An 18,217-nucleotide genomic window follows, 5' to 3' on the forward strand; every position below is an offset into this window, starting at 1 on the left:
ATGTGGGATCCTCCCGGACCGGGGCGCGAACCCGGTTCCCCTGCATCGGCAGGCGGACGCGCAACCACTGCGCCACCAGGGAAGCCCCTAGAAATACCATTTTACTTTGAGATGTTAGCCACCTTGAAAATAGGGGTGGAAGACAGAGAGGTTTTTCCAAGGACAAGATAGGAAATGGTTTCTTTCTTTAAGCTCATAATAAATCTGCTTTAGATGCAGTAGATCAAAGAAAATAAATAGAACCAACCTAAAGAAGTGTGGTGGGCACACTAATTCTGGGTCTTTGCCATATTGAGTAATAGTTGGTCCTATGCAAATCAGTTATATTTTTTCTTATTTTTAAATAGGTAATATGTAATATTTTTTTTTACATGGTTCAAAATTCATAGAGTATAAAATATCCCATGGGCACCCAGTTTCCCTCTCTGTTGGCAGTCAGTGTTGTTCATTTCTTGTACCCTTCCAGAGATATTTTATATATGTATGATGAAAATTTACATCTTGAAAGAAACATATTCTAATTAATGCTTAGTGCTTTGTATAATTCCTTACTGAAATAGAATTTTGATTTTTAGTATACTAATTTTCTCTGTAGAGTTGATCATAACTTTTAAACGTTTATTATTTTTAATGTTGGAATGAAAATCGAAGCACTTCTGCACTGAGTAAATTGCGCACCTTGAATATGTTGTACTGGTCTATCACTGATTTTCCTCCCTAACCATGAAGTAAGCTCTTTGACCCTTGTTGCTTTTCTTAGACTGTGTTCTAGCCAAATGAACTTTGTGGGGCGTTTTCCTAGAATAGTTGAGCTAGTGGAAACTGGGTGATTTGGACATGGATACATTAGCACCCTCCGGTTCTTAATCCTGGAAATTAGATTTGATATGGGCTTACCTTAAAAGAAACAAAAATTTTGAAGGATCAGTTTGTTATCTATATTAAATCTTAGGAAATAGAGGATTTCTGTTTCTTTTCTATATCCTCTTTTGTAAGATTTTTTTTAATTTAAGCAATATGTTGTGTGTCTTTCTAAACATTTCTATACATTCAAGCATATATATATTCTGTGTATGTGGGCTATATGTCTTTTTTATATGAATAGATTTGTTACATATACTGTTCTGAAACTTTTTTCTTTTTAATATAATATTTTTCTGTCAATTCCTAAGATTTCTCATTCTTTTTCATGGGTACCCAGTGTTCTATATAATTTATTAACCATTTATTTATTCATAAACATCTGGGTTATTATAATTTTTATTTTTATTATTTATTTATTTATTTGCGGTACGCGGGCCTCTCACTGCTGTGGCCTCTCCCGTTGCAGAGCACAGGCTCCGGACGCTCAGGCTCAGCGTCCATGGCTCACGGGCCCAGCTGCTCCGCGGCATGTGGGATCCTCCCGGACCGGGGCCCGAACCCATGTCCCCTGCATCGTCAGGCGGACTCTCAAGCACTGCGCCACCAGGGAAGCCCCTGGGTTATTATAATTTTTAAATATTACAAATGGTACTGCACTAAACATTGTTATGCACGTTTACGTATTTTTGCTACTTTTGTGAATATATCTATAGGGATAAATTCCTAGAAGTGAAATTGCCGGTTTTCAGAGGGTCCACATCTAAAAGTTTGATAGCTGCTGCGAAACTGTACAAAAATGCTGAACTAGTCTATACTTCTACTAACAGTTGAGGTCTCCTGATTCTTGTATTCTCATTAACATGGGTTAGATTTCCCCTTCCTTCCTTCCTTCCTTCCTTCCTTCCTCCCTTCCTCCCTTCCTCCCTCCCCCCCTCCCCCCCTCCCTCCCTCCCTTCCCTTTCCTTCTTCCTTCCTTCCTTTTTTTATGGTTTAATTTTCTAATCTCTGATCATAGTCCCCATGTTTCTTTTATCTGAAATAATCCCTGTGTTCCAAGTAGCCCTAGGAGCTGCTCACTAATTGCTGAACTAATTGTTGAACTATATAAAACACAGGTATAAAGTTACTTCCTGCAAAAGTATTTATTTAGACATCATTTACAAATGCAAATTTTGAAATATTTTGTTAATTTCTTTAACAAAACTGATTTTTAAAAAATCAAATATTTAGACAATGTTTATTGACTCCATTCTGAAGAGGAGATTAATGTGTCTTCCACCATAGGATTTTCATGAGTTATTTTATTATTACATTGTCATGATTTTATAACATTTACATTCTGTTTTATGACACTATTATTTCTCAGAGTTGTTTAACTGTATATTTAGGTGGATTCAGTGTTTACCTTACTAGTCTTTCATGTTATGTAGACTCTGAATTCCTGATTTCCTGAACTTGACTCACCTTTTGGCTGGCTGATACTGGTATTTTGTTTTGAATTTACTCTCCTCAACCAAAAAAAGGAGTTCACAGGTGCTTGCATTTTTGATATTACTGTATGTTGTATTTATAAATGAATGTAGCCAAATATAAAATTAATGAATCACTTGTTTTTTTCCCTCAAAATTCTAAGCCCTCTATTCTACTGTCTTCTGGTATTAAATATTGCCAAAGCCTGCTAGAATATTCCCCATTATATGTAAGTGATTTCCTTTCTGCCCGGATTATCATAAGATTCTTTCATTATACTTAAAGCTCTATGATTTCCCCAGGATGTGTCTTGGTGTTTATTATTTTATAATAGTTTTTCCTGGAAAACCGTGAGTGCTTTCTATTTAAAGATTTTAGTCCATCCTCTCTCCCCTCTCCTTTTCTTTCTCCTCCTCATCATCCTTCTCCAGTATTTTTCTATTACAGCCTTGAATACTTCTTTTTCTGTTCTGTTTTCTTCTGGGACGTTTATTATCCATATATTGAATCTCCCTTATTATCTTTATGTCTGATTCTTTTCATTTCTTTGTCCTTTTCGTCTGTATTGTTTCTTTCTTAAGCCCATCCACCAGGTCACTATTTTTTCTGTATACTTGTTGCTGCTTCTAACGTGGTTTTCGTGGCTTCATCATCACTTAGTATCTTCTGCTCTTCCAACTCACTTTTTTTTCCTGATACATTTATTTATTTATTTATTTTTGGCTGCGTTGGGTCTTCATTGCTGCGCACAGGCTTTTCTCTAGTTGCAGCTAGCGGGGGCTACTCTTTGTTGAAATGCACGGGCTGCTCATTGCAGTGGCTTCTCTTGTTGTGGAGCACAGGCTCTAGGTGTGCAGACTTCAGTAGTTGTGGCACACGGGCTTAGTTGCTCCATGGCATGTGGGATCTTCCTGGACCAGGGTTCAAACACATGTCCCCTGCATTGGCAGGCAGATTCCTAACCACTGTGCCACCAGGGAAGTCCCCCAACTCACTTCTTTTTTAAAAAAAAAAATTATTTATTTTTGGCTGCGTTGGGTCTTCATTGCAGTGCACAGGCTTCTTATTGTGGTGGCTTCTCTTGTTGCAGAGCACAGGCTCTAGGTGCATGGGCTTCAGTAGTTGCGGCTCGTGGGCTCAGTAGTTGTGGTGCACGGGCATACTTGCTCCATGGCATGTGGGATCTTCCTGGAGCAGGGCTCGAACCCGTTTCCCCTGCATTGGCAGGCAGATTCTCAAGCACTGTGCCACCAGGGATGTATCCCCAACTCCCTTTTAAGTTTCCTCTTGCTGTTACATCACTTCGTTCCACTAGTTAAAGCATTCATATTCTTTAATATTTTTGAAAGTACAAGGGAATATTTGACTAAAATTTTGTTTTCATTTTTGTAGGAACTTCTTAATAGGTTCTGTGTTGGATACTTTGTGCTTATTTATTCTTATTTGAATGGAGCTTGTCTTTGTTGAAAATCATATGGGGATGAGGAAGGGAGAAGTGAGCTTTAACAGTCAGCTTCTTCAAATCATAGAGTTGGGCTTCCCTGGTGGCGCAGTGGTTGAGAATCTGCCTGCTAATGCAGGGGACGCTGGTTCGAGCCCTGGTCTGGGAAGATCCCACATGCCGCGGAGCAACTAGGCCTGTGAGCCACAACTACTGAGCCTGCGCCTCTGGAGCCTGTGCTCCGCAACAAGAGAGGCCGCAATAGTGAGAGGCCCGCGCACCGTGATGAAGAGTGGCCCCCACTTGCCACAACTAGAGAAAGCCCTCGCACAGAAACGAAGACCCAACACAGCAAAAATAAATAAATTTAAAAAAAAATCATAGAGTTGACTCAGAATACTTTCCCACCAAATCTCTACCATAGGAGCATGCATCCCCTTAGGGTAAGCATATCATCCAGGGTAGGAGGTAGGAGTGACTTAGGGTGAAGCCTTCTCTAGGCCACATTTCTTTTATTTGGAGATACAGTTGATCCTGGTCAGTGATTGCAATTCTTATTACTGTTTCTTCGGCCTGTCTCATCTTTGAGTACTTTCTCCCTGTCTGGAGACTAGATCTAGAGAAAATACAGATATTCCATCTCTCAAGTTCTTTCAAGTCTCCTGTTTTAGTTGAAAAGTGTGAGCAGTAAGTGTATGTATAATAGGGGGAGGAGGTACTACAGAACTATTTAATCATCTTACAGTATTTTTCCTACTTTTATCTCTCAGCTTCTGATATTCGCAAATCTTTTGGTTTAATTATTTTCCTTGGTTAGATATTAAGATACTGCTCTATTTTCTATGGTTTTAGTTGTATTTGGAGATAAAGGCATGAGTTCAAAAACTTTAGCAGAATTATGTCTGCGTATGTTAAGGTTTATATTGAAGTTATATTGGTAGAGAACCATATTATCATACTTAAAAATCATACTCTGTTCATGAGATTATGGTCTCTACAGATGAGAATCTTTTTAGTTGAAGATCCTGAGTTAATAAAGCCCAGCACCTGAAGTACTGGTCACAAGGTCTTCATGGCCAAATGTGATTTTCGTTTTTGGAATAAGATCCGTGAGTTCTTCTTTTTCCTTTCACAGGACAAGCAGGAGGACATGAAGACTATTTTGGAGGGCATAGATCCGGCCAAGCATCAGGTGAGGGTGGCCTTTGATGCTTGTAAGCTACTACATAAAGAATAGATGATGTAGGTAACCAGAACTCTGGATATCTGAATTCCAGCCAAGAAGTTCCAGGACCCTGTTGGGTGACAAAGGAAATCCTCTTCGATTGAAAAAGATTATGAAGTTCCAATAAAAAGAGATTTACATTACTAGTAGTTTGCTTCCTTAGTATTCTTTTTATGTGGTATTCCTAAAAGAAAAATCTCTTAGGTTAAAATAGAGTTTCTTATTCAGATAGTTTTTTTGCATTCTCCCTTATTGAGAGAGTTAAGATAACCCAGAGAGAAAGTCTCAGTCATAAAGCCCTTTGTATTCAACTTTGTTCAACAAAAATCTGAAACTCAGATTTAGGGTGATATATTGGATTTTTTTCTATATAATCCTCAAATAAACAACAACAAAAAAACAGTTTAGTGAAACATTTACTATATTGCTCATGCCCTAATTTCTATAAAATTAAAAATTTCTTCTTAAAATCCTCTCAGGTAACCTCGTTCTAAGATTGTCTTTTAAGAAGGTGAATACTTGTTGATAAACATTTCTTTTTTTTTTTTTTTTTTTTTTTTGTGGTATGCGGGCCTCCCTCTGTTGTGGCCTCTCCCGTCGCGGAGCACAGGCTCCGGACGCGCAGGCTCAGCGGCCATGGCTCACGGGCCCAGCCGCTCCGCGGCATGTGGGATCCTCCCAGACCGGGGCGCGAACGCGGTTCCCCTGCATGGGCAGGCAGACGCGCAACCACTGCGCCACCAGGGAAGCCCTAAACATTTCTTTTGAAAAGAAAATGTGTGGAATTTGTGCCTGATGCTTTTAAAAGTCAAGCAAATTTCATATCCATTGTAATCCAGAGAGATTTGTTTACACTCAGGAGCAGTGCTTAATTTTAAAATTAGGAATAAGTTGTGATTGCTTCACAATTAATTTAGGCCACCTAAAATAAATTTTTCAGTGTCAAGCCACTCTTAACCATAATGCTTAAGTATCTTTTTTATTGGCTTTTGGAATGAGAAGTTGTTATATATTCATTCTATTTTGAAGAAAGTAAATAAATTTCTTTCCCAAAATACTATGTGAAAATGTAAACTTTTACTCAGTTTATGTAATAGCTGTGGCTCCTATCAAGAATGTAAAGCTGAGTGTTAGTTCAGATAAAGTTATTTTTTTCTCCCTGGATTTGTTAAAGAAAATGTGATTTTAAATCTGTCTCTCTAGCTGTAAGACTCAAGACTTGGGATACTTTTTAAAATTGAGGTTTGCAGCCCCACTTTTAGAGGTTCAGATTCAGCAGATCTGAAATGGGGAATCTGCATTTTAAATGATATCCCAGGAGATTCTCATAAGTCCTCTATATTCCACACTTTGAGACATTGCTAGAGTCTGTAGATTATTCTGCATCATTGCTGAGTTCTGTTCTTTTCCAACCTTTGCTTTATTATCATTCTTCCTTCATCCAAACTGAGTAAGCTTGGTTTTTGTCTTTGTTACTTGTGGTTTTTAGAAACTGAGCTAAACACAAACCCTAAAACGGTGCCTCTTAATCTTTTTCCATCTCAGTTCTGCTGAGGGATATGAATCTGATCAGTAACAGATCACTAAGTTAATGATTAATATACAGTGGTGGGTTGGAAGAACATATCCCCTAGGGGAGATTGTAAGAGTCCTTTAGTACATATATAGTATAAAACAGTCTCCCTCTCCTCTCCTCTGATTCTGGTCCTTCCCCTCAGAGTGTCCTCCTTCAACTGCAAGAAACACCGGCTCTGTGATATAGTTACGATCTTCGATATATACCTTGGTTGCCCAGGACTGTGGTTTTAAAGGAAATCAACTTATTTTAAAGAAAAAAAGTCTTAATCTAAAATTAAATTTTGTTATCTAAAGCCAAATAGAAAAAAAATGCACCTTTTTTCTCATAATGCTTATGCATCAGAACCAGAACTTTGCAGTGCATTTTTTATGGACAAGATTTTAGCAGGCTTATAAGCTCTGATTATCCACTTATCAATATATTTCAACTGTTGGTGATTAGTTTACCTTAATAAACTAAATAGGACCTCCGGCTTTTTAAATAACTTTTTATTAAGGAGTAGCATATATACATATTTTAAAACTTTACTACTTAAAGCTGGAAAACTTTTATCAATTTTTTCTTGATCCTTAAAACTGTGCAATACACAAAACTCCTAATACACTTTTTTTTTTAAAGGCCAAGTTCTTTCTTTCTAGGTTATTGTATGTTGAATGAGTCCTCTCTCAAAGTTGTTTAAATATAAGTAACAAATGACTTCCAGTCAAGAATGTAAAGTCACTGTTAGTATATTTTGAAACCTCTCTGCTATCATTCAAGTACATAGATCTAATAAATAAAATATGGGAGAAAAACAAAGTAAACTAAAAATATATAGCTATACTCAGAAACAAGACCAGCGAACTCTGTGGACTAGAAATGGACCCTGGATCCACAGCTGAAGCTGTAGGCCCAAGGAAGATTAAACCTAAAAAAAAATGGGCGCTGGAGGCTGGAATTTCATCATCTTTAAGGGAATAGGGACTGAATGCATCTCACATGGAACTGGCCAATAGATACAGTCTTATTGCCCAGCCTATGAAGCAGCATGGAAAAAAAGCTCCAAGCAACTGCCCAGAGTCGCAGTTAGAAATTAGCAAATTGTTCTTCATAGAGGGAAGATGCAAAGACAACATTGTAACTAAGAACTTGGAGGGCATCATTATTTGATTTAGTGAGAAGAACAGAAATAACTTCATGGGATAAGAAGCTTGAGTTGCCAAGGAAAGAGCTACTTCTGAGATGGACCAGACTGAGGTAACTTTCAGACCATCTAATGAGAAGGGATAAGTTTGTGGATGGAAATAAAAGCAAAAAAAACAACTCCCATGCAAAATGAGCTTTATCAAATAAAAAAATTATAAAGCTCAGGAGCAAATCTACATGAAGAGAGATAGTCAAAATGCAAGCAAACAAAAAGCAGCACAGGAGAATACAGACCCAAGGAAATTGAAATAAAAGACTTGAATCAAAGATTTTAAGCATGCTTATTTTAAACTATGAACAATAGCCATAAAACAATGTGAGGCAATGAAACAAAAGTTGATGATTATGAATTAAGAACAGATAGATATGAAGTAAAACATTTAAACTTTCAGGAGAAAAAATTGTGGAAATAAAAACTAAATATATAGGATAAACAGTATATTGGACAGTTGAATAAAGAATTAATGAATCAAATGATAAAATAAATAATACAGCACAAAGGTAAAGAGATGGAAAATAAGAAAGAGAAATTGAGAGGCCATATATATATTTGATCATATATATATATATATGAAGTTCCTGAAAGAGAGGCTAGAAATAGAAGGCAGAGACAATGCTTGAAGAGATAATGATGGAGAATTTTCTAGAACTGAATCCTGACATGAATCCTTGATTGAAAAATAATTGCTAAGCAGAACAAATGAAACTGCAGAATTTTAAGGATAAAGAAAAATCTTAAAAGCTATTGGAGGGGGCTTCCCTGGTGGCGCAGTGGTTGGGGGTCCGCCTGCCGATGCGGGGGACGCGGGTTCGTGCCCCCGTCCGCGAGGATCCCACGTGCCGCGGAGCGGCTGGGCCCGTGAGCCATGGCTGCTGGGCATGCGCGTCCGGAGCCTGTGCTCCGCGACAGGAGAGGCCACGGCAGTGAGAGGCCTGCGTACTGAAAAAAAAAAAAAAAAAAGCTATTGGAGGAATAATGAATTATTCTCAAAGGAACAACAATTAAATTTTTGATGGTAGATTCTCATCAACAAAAATAATCACAGAAAGCAATGGAGAGTAATATCCTAAAAATACCAGAAGAGGGACTTCCCAGGTGGCACAGTGGTTAAGAATCCACCTGCCAACACAGGGGACACGGGTTTGAGCCCTGGTCCGGGAAGATCCAACATGCTGTGGAGCAACTAAGTCTATGTGCCACAACTACTGAGCCTGCGCACTAGAGCCCGCATGCCACAACTACTGAAGGCCGTGCACCTAGAGCCCGTGCTCCGCAACAAGAGAAGCCACCACAACGAGAAGCCACCACAACGAGAAGCCTGCACACCGCAACGCAGAGTAGCCCCGCTCGCCGCAACTAGAGAAAAAGCCTGTGCGCAGCAACGAAGACCAAACGCAGCCCCCCCCCCAAAAAAACAGAAAAAAATAACACAATATAGAATCCTATACTCACCTAACATTCCAAAGAAGGAAAAATAAGCATATTTTCAGATCTACAAAGAATAAAAGTTTACCACCTCAGACCCTTGCCAAAAGAACTACTAAAAGTTATGTACATCAATAAGGAGAAAAAAGAACCCTGGAGGAAGGCGTGGGATGCAGGAAGCTACGGTAAGCACAGAAATTGGTAAAATATAAATACAAATTTGTGAGTATAAAACCTAAATTTTTATGCTTAAAACCAAAGTAGTACTAAAAATCTAGGCAGCAATAGTATGAAATTCAGCAGGATATGTTAGAAAGTTCAAAAGCCATGCTAGAATCCTTGTGTTCAGGAGTGAAGAATTAGGTACTGAATAACTAAAGATTCTTTTTTACAAAAATATATTATTAATCAGAACAAATATAAACCTTTTGAACTTAATTGTTAAAAGGGCACAGACTTGAATTAGATTCAAAATCAAAATCTAGCAAATTCTGTTTTCAGGAGAAAGATCTAAAGCAAAATGACAGGGAAAGGTTGACAAAGTAATGGAAAAAGTTATGTAAGGCAATATTAATATCAGGCAAAATGGAATTTTAAACCAAAATCATTTTTAGAGATAAATAAATGCTCCTCCAGCTAGTATAACAATCAGTTACTAATCAGTAACTAAAACCTACCCTCCAATTAAAATAGAATATTACAAAATTACAAGAAAATTAGTCAGCTCTACATTTGTAGTGATAAGATTTTTTCCCACACTTCTCTATGAAACTGATAGATCAAATACATAAAGCTATTGTTAAGAATAGAAAAATCAAGTTTGCTCCTATAAATAGAGAGCTATCATTTTGTTTCCAACAAATATGGAATATGTTATTTTCCAGTGCATTGAATATGTGTAAATCTGGTGCGTGTTTTAGGCCACAAAAAAGTCTTTAAAACAAACTTCTTAATCATATGAACTACATTCTCTGATCTCTGTTTTTTTTAAATTACAAATTAACAATAAGACCTTATTTTAAAAATCCCACATAACTAGAAAATGAGGAAAAATACTTTTACATAATTCATGAGTTAAAAAGGCAATCACAGTAAAAATTGCAAAATAGATGTTATCACCAAAACTACCCATCAAAACTTGGGTGAGAGGATACAGCTAAAGTGGTCCTTAGAAGGAAAATTGTGTGTATGTGTGTGTGTGTGTGTATAATGAAAGTAAATGAAGCTAGTAAAAGAACAACAGCACAAAGAAGGAAGGACATAAAGTTTTTAAAAAGTTAATAGAATAGTAAACAACAAAAAAATAGTTTAAAAAAATAAGGATAAACAAAAGCTGATTTGTAAAAAATTCTGAAATAGATAAAAATAAGCCCAGCTTTTTTCAAAAGGGCAAAAGGTATATGATAGAAACTTAAAGGGAGTTATAACTATATGATATAGTAGAGAACTTTAAAATTTATAAGGCAATATGAACAGTTTGAATACTTAGATGAAATGAATACTGATTTTTTTCTACAAATATAAATTATCAAAAATGATTCAAGGAGGGCTTCCCTGGTGGCGCAGTGGTTGAGAGTCCGCCTGCCGATGCAGGGGACGCGGGTTCGTGCCCCGGTCCAGGAGGATCCCACATGCCGCGGAGCGGCTGGGCCCGTGAGCCATGGCCGCTGAGCCTGCGCGTCCGGAGCCTGTGCTCCGCAATGGAGAGGCCACAACAGTGAGAGGCCCGCGTACCAAAAAAAAAAAAAAAAAAAAAAAAAATTAATTAAAGGGGATTTCCTGGCGGTCCAGTGGTTAGGACTCTGTGCTTTCACTGCCGAGGGCTCATGTTCAACCCCTGGTTGAAGAACTAAGATCCCACAAGCCTCGCTGCGTGGCCACCCCCCCCAAAAAAGATTCTAGAATCGTATACCTCAATGAAACAACCATTTCACAAATTGAGTCAGTAGTTCAAAACCATCAATCTAATGAAGGTAAGAGGATCCCAGATGGATTTATAGGTGAGTTTTACCAAATGTTCAAGGAATAGATAATCCCTATATTATTCTAGCTGTTCTCCAAAAAGAAAAAGGTTAATCTGCACAATACCTAAGTTTGTAACCTTGAAAAATAATTTTCTGTGTTTATGAAGGAAATAATCATAATTCGTATCCTAAAATTTTATTGATGTTGAACAAATATTGGCTGAAATAATAAATCCAACGTTCATAAGTAAGTAGCCAGTTGACCCTTGAACAACGTGGGGGTTGGGACGCCCACCTGTGCAGTGGAAAATCCGCATATAACTTCACATCTACCCATGTTGTGTGGAGTTCTGCACCCCTGTGATCGTGTAGTGTAGAACTTAGGTATCAACATATAAATGGACCTACGCAGTTTAAACCCATGTTATTCAAGGGTCAACTGTATAGACAAATTTGATTCCTATCCTAAAAGGATTCAGTGGTCAGATATTTTGGGACAAATTGTATGTGTTGTGGGATATACATTATTAATTTTAGGACAAAAAATATTATAATACATTATAAAGTTGTAGTATTATCGTATCAACTGTTTCCTCAAACATATTGTTCAGAACCAAAGGAATGAATGTATATTTATAGGGAGGAAAATAAAATAGGCACCTTTTAATACCTTTTATTTCCAAAATTTTATTAGTATGTTGAATTTTGAAATTTCACTTGGAGTGAGCATCTTGGGATTATACCTTCTGTTTTCTTATTTTTAACAGCTATGGGAATATTTTAAATATACAGAACTAACAGTTACTTTAAAAGTTTATTCTAAACAGGGCTTTCAGAATCTTTTGTCTTTGCCACTACTAGTTGCATTGATGGGTGGTGTCACTGCCAGGCTTAAGAGATAAGAAAGAAAAAAAAAAAAGGAAAAGTGACATTAGTATTGCCCACCCAAGATCTAGTAATAATGTATTATCAAATGAAGGTAATGAATGTCTTAATCTAAGTTTAGCTACCATTCTTAAAATTAACTTCTCTTTCTCTTATTTACCTAGTAGAAAATTTAAACTTCAAACTTCATTTCTATGAAAGGGAAGATTTGAGAGGTCAGTTGTGCTTAGGTTCCTTCTTGGTAAACAGTGTTCAAGTACTTCATTTTTTTAGACATTAGGTATATAATAAGCAAAAATGGACATGATTGCTTTTCTCATGAAGCTTATACTTGAATGGTGGACATGTTACCCAAATAGTTACACAAACTAATATGTGATTGGAACTTATGAAAGAGCAGTTCGTAGAACTGTAAGTCAATAGTAAGAAAAGTGATCTAGTCAAGAAGGTTCAGGAAGGTCTTCCTTGAGGAAATAACACTTAACTTGAAGACAGTCAAGGATGAAAAGGAGCTAACAAAGAAGTGTTACAGGGAAGAGAGAGCAGCTTAAGCAAAAAGGTCCTGAGACAGGAGGGGAAATAGCAGTTGCTAAAGGAGCAATTTCTTTCCAGTGTGTAGTTGATACAACAACTCCAGCATGTAGTGTGTTGACACAACTTTCTAGGTCTTTCTGAGTAAGCTCTTCATGATGTGTATTCCGTTTTGTTTGAAGTAAATTGCCAGAATATTAGATTTACCTACATTTGAATATAAGTTCAAAATTCATTCTAAAGCCAAATTTTGTTGGCATTATCTATAGTTATTCATCCTCCATACCTTAGAGTTAATAAAGATTGTTGTCTAATCAATATGCATAACAAAAATCAAAACATAAACTAGGAGGTTGAGAATTCTACACTATCAAGATAAAAGAAAAAAACTTCTTTTAGAGTGGAATTCCTGTCACTGCAGTCCAGTTTAAAGTTTCCATTGGGTTGACAATCTACTCTTATTGTTAGTTTGCCAAAGTTGTAGTGAGATATAGTTATGTAAGAAGAAATCACCGTTCTTTATCAAGTTTTTCTTAGTAACAAAAGAGGACCAGAACAACAGACATTAATGTTTGCATACATAGTAAAAGAGGGGATAGTTGAGAGAACTTTTTGTGAAAGCTATGTGTCAGCTGCATTTTAATACTTAGATGAATGTAGTAAGAGTTCACAGTACTCCCAACAGGCAGTACTACTTAACCATACAAGCAAGCTTTTTTTAGTGGCATTTGATATTAGGATGCTTGAGAAGCTGTTTTCTCATTCATTCCTCTTGCTGACAAACTTGCTAGGAAGAATAACAATCTTCCTACTATTGTAAGACTGCTTCTTTTGCCTTTGACTATTCAAGCATTTAATTTCTACTCTAAAAAATAATCAGCTCATTTGTATGTTTTTCTTTTTCCTTTTCCCTTTACTCCTGAAATACCATAGTGTTTTTCTTCAGAGATTGGTTTCTCTCCTTTGATAGATCTCTTATTGGCTTCTGATATGATGAGATCCTCAAAATCACCTCACAAAATTAAGGTTCCTTTTTCATAGTTCAGATGAATAGTTAGGGAAATATCTTTTTAACCTTAGTGTTAGAAAAATGCAGTTACTTCTCTTTGGGGATCAAACTAAACATAAGTCTTATCCTTAATGTTTATTGTTTGGTATGTAAAACTGAACGTGCTCTTAGAAAGTTACACCATCTAATGTGGACTGAAATTAATCCTGTATTTTGGAGGAATTGAGGTAGGTAACATAAGTGTGTTGAGTAAGTATTAAATCTTCATTATTTGTTATGTCATTGATACTAAGTGTTAAAAATAGATGGTTAATGAATTGGCACTGATGGATTATTTTATGTTTCTTTACTAGGAACATGAATCTGAAGGTGGAAGAACACCTTTGATGAAAGCTGCGAGAGCTGGCCATTTGTGCACCGTGCAGTTTCTTATTAGCAAAGGTAAAGAAAGTACAAGTGTGCATTTCCAAGAAGGTACAACTTCTGAAAAAAGTTCCTAAACTGTTGCAATTTCTGTAAAGCTACTTTACCTATAGTATAAGTATTGTATTCAAGTCTTTTGTTGCTGTATTTTATTAGGAAGCAGAGTTCATAAGGTACTTTGCTGGGATCTTTATTAGTTTTGTTTTTTGTTTTTTGTTTTTTTTTTGGCTGCGTCGGGTCCTTTTTTTTTGGCTGCGTTGGGTCTTAGTCGCGGCACACAGGATCTTTGTTGAGGCATGCGGGATCTTTCGTTGCCGCGTGTGGGTTTTATTTTTCTCTCTCTCCAGTTGTGGCGCGCAGGCACCAGGGCACGTGGGCTCTGAAGTTTGCGGCACGCGGGCTCTAGTTGTGGCGCCCGAGCTCAGTAGTTGTGGTGCAGGGGCCTAGTTGCCCCGCGGCAGGGGGGAATCCCAACTCCCTGACCAGGGATTGAACCCGCATCCCCTGCATTGGAAGGCAGATTCTTAACCACTGGACCACCAGGGAAATCCTGTTTATTAGTTTTGAGTTTGAAGTTTTCATCAACCAAAGAATATATGGTTACTCCCCAAAGTTGGAAAAGTCAAAGGTAAAATGTCCAGCTATATTTAGTAGATACAGTATCGTTCAGCACTTAAGGCAGTTCTGCTGGAAATGGGGAAGGGTGGAGGAGAGAAAGTCTGCTACTGTTGTTTATGGTACAGTTAAATCAACCAAGTACACAAGGGTGTTATTTTTTATTTTTATATTCCTCGAGATTCTATTATTAGAATATATTTAGGCAAAGAAGTTCAAATGATGGATAAGAGGTAGTTCAAGACTATTTACTATAGAAAAGTGAAATGCTGCTGAACTCAGTTTATGTTGAACCATATAAAATTGTCATTGTATATGTCAAAGATGGTAATATCAGCAATTTCTTTTGGTTCAGCCTAACTGTGTAGTCTTCGAGGTACTCTGGCATCTGATAAAAAAATCTTAGGTTAGTATGTTAAACTGTAAGGAAGGTCCACTCAAGTTTGTCACGTTATTCAAATAAACATTTTATATCTATTGTATATTCCAGTAGAATTCTGACATTTTGTACCATTAAGGATGCAGTGTAAGATTTTATCATTTTAAATATACTTGCTTTCTTCTTTAATTGGATAAAACTAGGCCTATTTTCTTCACATCACATTTTGCTACCAAGTAGGGCATATCTTACATAATGTTATAACTTAGTCTGTAAAAGCTATTTACTTCAACCATGCAGAAGTAATAAACAGATGGATAACCTTTAGAGTTCTCTCATGCTCCTTTCCTAAAGAAGTTACCTAATCATACCAGCAACTACCCTGCTAAGCATATAATCAGGCTTGTCAAGAATAAGAACACATTGATTATAGCCTTTCTAGGCTGTAGTAAGTGCTAAACAATCCCACCAACTAAGTTTATTATTAACAACTTTAAAAATAATCTTATGTTGCTAATGTAAGGATGTTTATTGGTGTGCCCTGCCTTTCCCAAAGGTACTTTAATACAAGTTAGGATTAGGTTCAGCTGGGTATTTTTGAAAACTAAATAAGTAGTAGTTTCCCCTAGGTTTATTTTTCCCTTCATAAAATAAGTTGAATTAAGGAAAAAGGAAGAATGAATGTTGCTGTAGTCCTTTTTTTTTTTTTTAATTTATTTGGTTGCACTGCATCTTAGTTGCAGCAGGCGGGCTCCTTAATTGCAGCTCACCAGCTCCTTAGTTGTGGCATGCGAACTCTTAGTTGCATCGTGCATGTGGGATCTAGTTCCCTGACCAGGGGTCAAACCCAGGCCCCCTGCATTGGGAGCATGGAGTCTTATCCACTGCACCACCAGGGAAGTCCCCATTGCTATAGTCTTAACTATCTAGTTGAGTCCTTTTGGGATTGTAAAAGGTAGTTGAACTAAAAATGAGAGGTCTTTTTTTCCGTGAATCAAAATTAATTTACCAAAAAAGGAGGCTAAGAAAAGATTTTGCATTTAGACTTCTTTTAGGTCATATTGTACAAAGCTATTGAACAACTTACTAAATTGCCTTTCTGATAACATATTTGGATAATCTTTTGTCTCCATATCCAGGTCTCTCTGACCCTTAAAATTTACAATATGAAGAATTATATTTCTTGTAAATATTGTTTAAAAAAATCTGTTTTCTCTACTTTGAGACCTGGCTATACTGCCACATTTTAGAAGTACATCAAAAATGTCTTTGAAGAGTTACATACAGTGGTATTATTTGGTGCTCACATTAACTTGTATATATTTATTAATCTAGATTTTTCATTTTAGAAGTGATATTGAATGAACGAACTACAACTATGCACAGCAATGTGGATGAATCTCAAAAATATTATATTGAGTGAAAGAAGCCAGGCACAAAAGAGTACACTGTATGATTTCATTCATATAAAGTTCAAAAACTAAAACCAGTTTGGAAGTCAGGATAGTAGTTACCATTGCAGGGCGGGGTAGTGACTGAAAGGGTGCACAAAGTGGGGCTTCTGGTATGTGGATAATGTTCTGTTTCTTGATCTGGGTGCTGGTCACACAAGTGTGTTCACTTTGTGAAAAATTTTCAAACTATACACTTATGATTTGTGCACTTTTTTGTATCTATGTTGTACTTCAAAAAAGTTTTAAAAATCATATTGTCTGAACTGGCTTTGCTAAGATTGCTGTTTATTTTTCTTTGAAGGTGCCAATGTGAATAGGGCTACAGCCAATAACGATCATACAGTAGTGTCGTTGGCATGTGCAGGAGGTCACCTGGCAGTTGTGGAGCTACTCTTGGCTCATGGGGCTGACCCTACTCATCGTCTCAAGGTATTCTACTTCAAAATAAGTAAATAATATATACATCATTATTAAAATATATTTCAAATATTTTAGTGCTTAATATTTATTGTTAATATTCATTACTGTTTAAATGAGTTTTGATTTTATATGAGCTGCTAAGAAATTAAATGTTTAGTAATCATATTATAAAAAGAAATTAATAAATAATTAATTATGGTGTCAATTTTTCTCAGGATGGCTCAACAATGCTCATTGAAGCTGCAAAAGGTGGCCATACTAATGTTGTTTCTTATCTATTGGATTATCCAAACAATGTTCTGTCAGTTCCTACCACAGATGTGTCTCAGCTTACCCCACCTTGTCAAGATCAATCTCAGGTAATGTAAAACAGAGCTTATTTGTAAATATAAATATTCTTCAAATTGGGAGTTTTTGTTTAAAATTAGCCTTTAGTAAAATGGGCTTATTTCTCTCTCTCTCTTTTTTTTTTATTTTTATAAATTTATTTATTTATTTACGGCTGCGTTGGGTCTCTGTTGCTGCACCCGGGCTTTCTCTAGTTGCTGCGAGAGGGGGCTACTCTTTGCTGCGGTGCGTGGGCTTCTCATTGCAGTGGCTTCTCTTGTTGCGGAGCATGGGCTCTAGGCGCGCGGGCTTCAGTAGTTGTGGCTCGCGGGCTCCAGAGCACAGGCTCAGTAGCTGTGGTGCACGGGCTTAGTTGCTCTGAGGCATGTGGGATCTTCCCGGACCAGGGCTCGAACCTGTGTCCCCTGCATTGGCAGGTAGATTTTTAACTACTGTGCCACCAGGGAAGTCCGGCTAATTTCTCTTTTAAATTTGAATAAACCTGGTCCTAAATTCTTTAAGATTTTCTTCAAAAGTACATGGAAATTTTTTTCATTGTCTTATTTACTGAAAATAGTGTTTAAAAAGAAACACTTAATACCAAATATAAATATAAGTATTCCATGTTGTCCTTTTATTACAACTAGGTCTTTAAGGTTGTTTGTTTTTTATGAATACATTAAGCATAATCTTGAACCAAGAGAATGATTTTCCCTTAATACCTCCCAAGACAATATTAATTATCCTAGAGATAGTTACTTTTGTCGTCCAGGAAAGTGTGGGTAAACCAGGATACATGCACCAAAAATTCATTAATGTAATTTTTAAACCTACCTAAAAATACGGAGAGAATATAGCAAGTATACTAAGTATACAAGGTTCAGTGAAATCTGAAATTGTTTTCTACAGAGTTATCCTGAGAACTACTGAAATAAACCAATTCAGGAAATGTGTTGGATTTTTTTCTTTTGACCCATATAGAATTTGAACAAGGGTAAATTGGCCAGTTGAATATGTGAC

At 36.8% G+C, this 18,217-nt stretch overlaps 1 protein-coding gene across 8 annotated transcripts in view; it reads left to right on the top strand.

The window, feature by feature from the left end:
• Positions 1-18,217, top strand: part of ANKHD1 (ankyrin repeat and KH domain containing 1) — a 91,407-nt gene that overhangs the window by 29,379 nt on the left and 43,811 nt on the right. For 4 of the 8 annotated variants that reach the window (XM_055086795.1, XM_055086796.1, XM_028493302.2 and 1 more), the window contains exons 10-13: positions 4,911-4,967; positions 13,933-14,020; positions 16,752-16,879; positions 17,086-17,229. In XM_055086795.1, coding sequence (XP_054942770.1) covers positions 4,911-4,967; positions 13,933-14,020; positions 16,752-16,879; positions 17,086-17,229 — 417 coding nt within the window. Of the gene's footprint in view, positions 1-4,910; positions 5,150-13,932; positions 14,021-16,751; positions 16,880-17,085; positions 17,230-18,217 lie in introns of those variants that run through there. The other 4 variants (XM_028493298.2, XM_028493305.2, XM_028493306.2 and 1 more) reach the window with 3 other exon arrangements.

This window comes from Physeter macrocephalus, chromosome 8 (assembly GCF_002837175.3).
Source record: "Physeter macrocephalus isolate SW-GA chromosome 8, ASM283717v5, whole genome shotgun sequence".
In the NCBI taxonomy this organism is placed as follows: Eukaryota; Metazoa; Chordata; class Mammalia; order Artiodactyla; family Physeteridae; genus Physeter; species Physeter macrocephalus.